The 5,780-nt window shown below is 59.2% G+C and overlaps 1 protein-coding gene across 1 annotated transcript; it reads left to right on the top strand.

Moving 5' to 3' along the window:
• Positions 1-949: 949 nt before the first annotated feature.
• LOC113979847 (myosin-binding protein H-like) lies at positions 950-5,777 on the top strand (the record flags this gene model as incomplete). Its single annotated transcript, XM_027707124.1, has 6 exons — positions 950-1,060; positions 2,058-2,253; positions 2,940-3,079; positions 3,873-4,032; positions 5,042-5,178; positions 5,589-5,777. Coding segments are annotated over exons 1-6 (894 nt in total), but the record flags the coding sequence as incomplete, so codon positions are not given.
• Positions 5,778-5,780: the final 3 nt, after the last annotated feature.

The raw sequence follows: 5,780 nt of genomic DNA, 5'->3' as shown, positions 1-5,780 counted from the left end.
CCCTGGAGCTACAGCAGGGATGGGATGCAGGGATGGATCCCTGGAGCCACAGCAGGGATGGAGGGATGGAGGGATGGATCCCTGGAACCGCAGCAGGGATGGGATGGAGAGATGGATCCCTGGAGCTGCAGCAGGGATGGAGGGATGCAGGGATGGATCCCTGGAGCCGCAGCAGGAGCAGAGGAGGGACATCCTCAGCTGTCGGAGCCGTCTGGGAGCTCTGGGCATTCCCGCCCTCCCGGCCCACCCCGAATTCCACCCTCACAGCTGCTTGGCTCAGTCGGGTTTAATTCTGGCCGTGCCCCCTCCCAGAGCTGCTGCCCCTTTAATCCAGCCCCAGACACTCGGCTCTCTCACGAGGGGCCCCCCTGAATCCTCTCCAGAAGGATCCCCGGGTGGTCGAGTTACACAGGTTCTATTTTCACCCCGGCAGGAAGGAACAATCCAATCCCTCCCTCAGCCTTTCCCGGGGGTGTTTTCCTTGGCTTTGTTGTGTTCCCTTGGGGACATTCCTTTGTCACCAGCCCGGGGCTGCCCCAGCTCTACTGTGCCCTGGCGCCTCCTCGGTGCCCCGATGGCACAGGGAAGGTGGAGGGTGGGGGACCTGGAGGTTGGGTTGCGTTGCCTCTGGAAGGTCTGGGGAAGGAATATTCCCAATGGGAGACGCCGTTCCCAGCCTCGTCACCACGAGGGTCGCGTGGGGCTCTCCTGGTCCAGCCCACGTTGTGTCCATGACCCGAAGGCAATGAATGATCCGTTGGGTTGGTGACCCGGTGTCCCAAGGATGGGGATAATTCTGGGATACAGGCAATGGCCCTGCAGGGAACCAGAACTGTCCAGGAAATGGGAGGGAAGAGGTGGCTGCGTTTCCTGGTGGGTTCCTTGGTGATGTGAAGCAGGGGGATGTGTGGGGTGGGATGTGATTTCCTTGTGCTTCCCTTGGTGTCCTGAGCTGCCTTTCCGGTCCCCAGAGCTCCCGAAGATCCGGATGCCTCGGCACCTGCGGGAGACTTACATCAGGCGTGTGGGGGACGCCGTGAACATCATGATCCCTTTCCAGGTAGGTGGGTGCTTTGGGATTCAATCCCCCTGGGGGTTTTCACTCCAGATTAGATCCTGGAGTGAGTTTTCTGGCCCTCATGACGTGCCTGGGCCCAGCTGTGCTCTGACTTGGCCTGGTCCTGTATCTCATGAGCCAAGGATGGGAAATGGGGTGGGAACCTCTTTCCCATTCCTGCCCAGCTCCTGTTTTTTCCCTGCTACACCTTTCTTGGTGGTGCTGGCAATGGGACAACCCCAAACACCCCAGGACACCCCAAACGTGGACATGGGCTGGCTGCTGCTGCTGTCTCAGCCCATTGGCCCCGTCCAGCCCCGGGACCCCACAGCTCAGCACTGGGGTCCCCTTGAGGGGAGCAGCTGCCTTGCAGGGCTGTGGGATGGGGGCAGCAGGGCTGTGGGATGGGGGGAACAGGGCTGTGGGATGGGGAGCGATGCTGGCGCTGGTGGGAAAAGCTGGAGGTCATCCCCTCGACTGATCTGTCTCACCCTGGCTGGGACATCACCCAAACATCTCCACCATGGTCTGGGATGGGCAAAACCAGCCCTGAAATGTGTTGGCCAAGCAGGGGGGAGTGAGAGGCCCCTGAGATGAGGGACATGTCCCAGAGAAATCTGGGACCTTGTGCTGGCCACGCTCCAGGCATGGATTTTCCCTGGATGCCAGATTTAAGCCCATGCTGTTGGGCTTGAGCCTGGGCTCAGCTCAGCACCTGGGAAACGAGAGGACAGCTCTGGGAGAGAGAAGGAATTTGGGGAACCGGCACGTTCCAGCCTCATCCTTGGAGTCCAATGGCTTCCCATTCCTGATGCCCAGGACTGGAGCTGATCTGGGGCTGGAGCTGATCCGGGGCTGGAGCTGATCTGGGGCTGGAGCTGATCCGGGGCTGGCAGGGATCGGCTCCAGGTCCTTCCCTGGGATGCTCCGGGCACAGCAGGGTGGTCCTGCCCACCCTCACCCCGTGCGCTCCAGCGGCTCCAACCTGCCTCTGCTCCAGGGGAAGCCCCAGCCCGAGGTGACCTGGACCAAGGGGGGCCAGCCCCTGGACAAGTCCCGCATCAACATCCGCACCACGGCGCGGGACACCATCTTCTACATCCGGCAGGCCCAGCGCGGGGACTCGGGGCAGTACCAGCTCTGTGTGAGCATCGGTGGCACCGAGGACAAGGCCATCCTGGACATCCAGGTGATTGGTAAGGACAGGCACGGACACCCCGGGGCTCATTTCTGCTCCTCGGGTTTTGGAAGGTCTTATCTGGGTGGGGTGGGACGGGACAGGAGCAGCAACGAGGTGGAGCTGCCTCTTCCAGGGGGATCTTTCTCCAGGGTCATGGAGGTGAATCCTCTGGTTGGGGGTGCAGGGTTTCTGCCAGCCCTTGCCCCTTGCTGCTTCTCCAGGGCTCATTTCTTCTCCTTGGATTTGGGTAGATCTTATTCTGAGTGGGATAGGATGGGATGGGATGGGATGGGGCAACAAGGTGAAGGTCCCTCTTCCAGAGGGATGTTCCCCAGGATCATGGAGAACTCCTCTGGTTGGGGATGTAGTGTTTTCACCAGCCCTTGGCCCTCACCCTTTCTCCAGGGCTCACTTCTCCTTGGATTTGGGAAGATCTTGTTCTAGGTGGGATGGGATGGGATGGGGTGGGATGGGAAGGGATGGGGCAGGACCAGCAACAAGATGGAGGTGCCTCTTGCGGTGGGATCTTCTCCAGGGTCATGGAGGTGAATCCTCTGGCTGGGGGCGCAGGGTTCCTGCCAGCCCTTGCCCCTCGTGTCTCCTCACCCCTGGTGAGCTGCAGGAGGGTGAGCAGAGACCCAAAGCGAGGAGCTCGGGGCACAGAACGCGTTGGGGTGTCACCGGGGGGGATTGTGTTTGCAGAGCCACCCGGGCCCCCCCAGAACCTGAAGCTGGTGGACGTGTGGGGCTTCAACGTGGCCCTGGAGTGGTCTCCCCCTGCGGACAACGGGAACGCCGAGATCAAGGGCTACAGGGTGCAGAAGTCGGACAAGAAGAGCGGGGTGAGTGTGGGCACCCCTGGTGCTGGGCACGGCCTGGGGGCAGAGGGGCAGCACGGTCAGACCTCAGCACAAAGAGGGATTGAAAAATTTTTGACCCGTGGCAGTGTTTTTTAACACATCAATGTATTTTCAGGCGTATTTTTGCACAGTGAAAAGGGAACGCTCTTGCTGTGCTTTTCTCACTAAGACTTTTCAGGCACTTCTTCCCTGTTATTTCCTCTGTTTTCCTCTGGCTTTAGCGTTGTGAGCTCATCGCTACGTTACGTCCAACGAGGATTAAGATTTTTAAAAAATAACCCTTGCATCTAAAGGCCTTGTGGTTATAAAAAAAAACAACCCCACCAAACAAACCAAACAAAGAAACAAACCCTTTTTTTTTTGTACAGCTGCAGTTCAGATCAGTTCAATATTTGCAGGTAAAGATTTATTGAAAACCGACCTCTTAGTTTAAAGGGTTGTGTGTGTACTGTGCTATAGTAGGACTTTCTGTATGTGTGATGTATGGGTGGGGCCCCAGAGGGAAGGGATGAAACTGGATTCTTGATTTGAGCAAAAAAAAAAAAAGAAAAGGAAAAAGGCAAATAGTTAAAGAAGTTTCTTGTGTGGTGCAATAGAAATAAATACAACAAAGCACCGACCATTTCCTGGTGAAGGATGGTAAGAGTAGACTCAGGCACTGTTGGCATCCTGCCTCCTCCATCCCTGGGACCTGCTGCCTTTCCCTCCTCCGTCCCTGGGACTTGCTGCCTTTTCTCACAGCTCCCTTTCCTCACGGCTCCTTTCCCCTCTCCAGAAGTGGTTCACGGTGCTGGAGCGCTGCACCCGCACCAGCTGCACCATCTCCGACCTCATCATCGGCAACTCCTACTCCTTCCGCGTCTTCTCCGAGAACTCCTGCGGGCTCAGCGACAGCGCCGCCGTCGCCGCCGGGCTCGCCCACATCGAGAAGACAAGTGGGGCACCCCCTGCCTCGGGCTTGGGGTGATGGGGGAGCAAGAGGGGCCCTGACCCCGTGGGGGCTTCCTGGGTGTTGGGGTGGTGGTGCTGTGCTGGTCCCCGGGGGTCCCCTGCCCTTATCCCAGCCCTCATTCCCTGTGCCGGGGTCAACCCCCTCGGGGGCAGTCAGGGTGTGGACATCCCTGGGGTGGGATGGAAGCAGGAGCTGGGGGCAGTGAGGGACAGCTCTGCCTTTGACCCCACAGCTCAGGGCCAGCAGAGACCCCTCAGGGGTCCAGCTCAGGGCCAAAGCTCCAAGCAGCCCCCTCAGCCCTGCTCCCCCTCCATCCTCCCTCAGCCCTGCTCTCCCTCTGTCCTCCCTCAGCCCTGCTCCCCCTCCATCCTCCCTCGGCCCTGCTCTCATAGAATCACAGAATCAGCTGGGTTGGAAGGGACCTCAGAGATCATCAAGTCCAACCCTTGATCCATTACCACCGTGGTTCCCAGACTGTGGCACTGATGCCACATCCAGTTTCATCTTAAAAACCTCCAGGGACGGAGAATCCGCCCCTTCCCTGGGCAGCCCATTCCAATGGCTGATTACTCTCTCTGGAAAGAATTTCTTCCTAAGAATTTCTCCCTCCATCTGTTCCCACCCTGCTCCCTGGGAGCACACGGGGAGTTGGGGGTCTCTACCCACCAGCTCCTGTTTCCGTGCACTGAATTTTGGGGGTGAAGTGGCAGATCCAGGGAGGTGCTTGGCCCGGGTGTGACCTGCTGCCCATGGGGTGGATCTCAGTGGGACTGAGGGTTGGCATCTCCCCTGTCTCCTGCAGGGACTGGGCACTGGAGTGGCTGGATGGGAAGACAGGGCTGGTCTGAGCTGAGGAGCAGGTCCTGGGGTCAGGGGTGGTGACTCCTGGCCCATGTGAGGGAGCAGAAGGATTTTTGGGTACCCTGTGACCACGTGTGGGTCAGCCCGGGAGCCCGAGCTCTGCCTCAGCCCAGAATTGATTATTTCCTCAGAAACCACTTACCAGCCACAGAAGATCCCCCCGAGGGACATGATGGAGCCTCCAAAGTTCACACAGCCCCTGACAGACCGAACCACCACCCGGGGCTACAGCACCCACCTCTTCTGCTGCGTCAGGGGCTTCCCCCAGGTCAGAGGGGCAGCACCTCCTCGTGTGTGGGCACCAGGGGCTTTGGGAGGGGGATGGAGGTGCTGGGAGATGGTTGGTCGTGCAGGGTTAGGGTTAGGTGAGGGTGGGGAGCTGCAGCTGCCCCCCTGAGTCAAACTGGGGCAGGTTTGGGGTTTTCCCCTCATGGGGTGGGAGACTGGTTGTAGTTCAAGACATGTCCTGTCTCCTCCTGTTGGAGGACGTGTGGAACAGTGGTTTGGGCTCGAAAATGGGAGATTTGGGTCTTCAAATTCCTTCTGAGTGTGAATCCCACCGTGGCCACCAGCTCCAGGCGGGGCCGAGGCGAAGGCAGAGGGAGGGGGCTGCATTTGGGGGTCACTCAGATTTCTCACTCTGCTCTGAACAAACGAACGGATCCTGCTGCTTTCCAGCCCAAAATCATCTGGCTGAAGAACCAGATGGAGATCCGGGAGGACCCCAAGTACATCGCGCTGATCGATCAGGGCGTGTGCTCCCTGGAGATCCGCAAGCCCAGCCCCTTCGACGGGGGCGTCTACACCTGCAAGGCCGTGAACGCCCTCGGGGAGGCCTCCGTGGACTGCAGGCTGGATGTGAAAGGTGAG

Source organism: Neopelma chrysocephalum, unplaced genomic scaffold (assembly GCF_003984885.1).
Source record: "Neopelma chrysocephalum unplaced genomic scaffold, ASM398488v2 Primary Assembly neopelma1_89900, whole genome shotgun sequence".
Lineage (NCBI taxonomy): Eukaryota > Metazoa > Chordata > Aves > Passeriformes > Pipridae > Neopelma > Neopelma chrysocephalum.
Note: the sequence above shows the minus strand (reverse complement) of the source record. Positions and strands in the feature narration are given on the sequence as shown.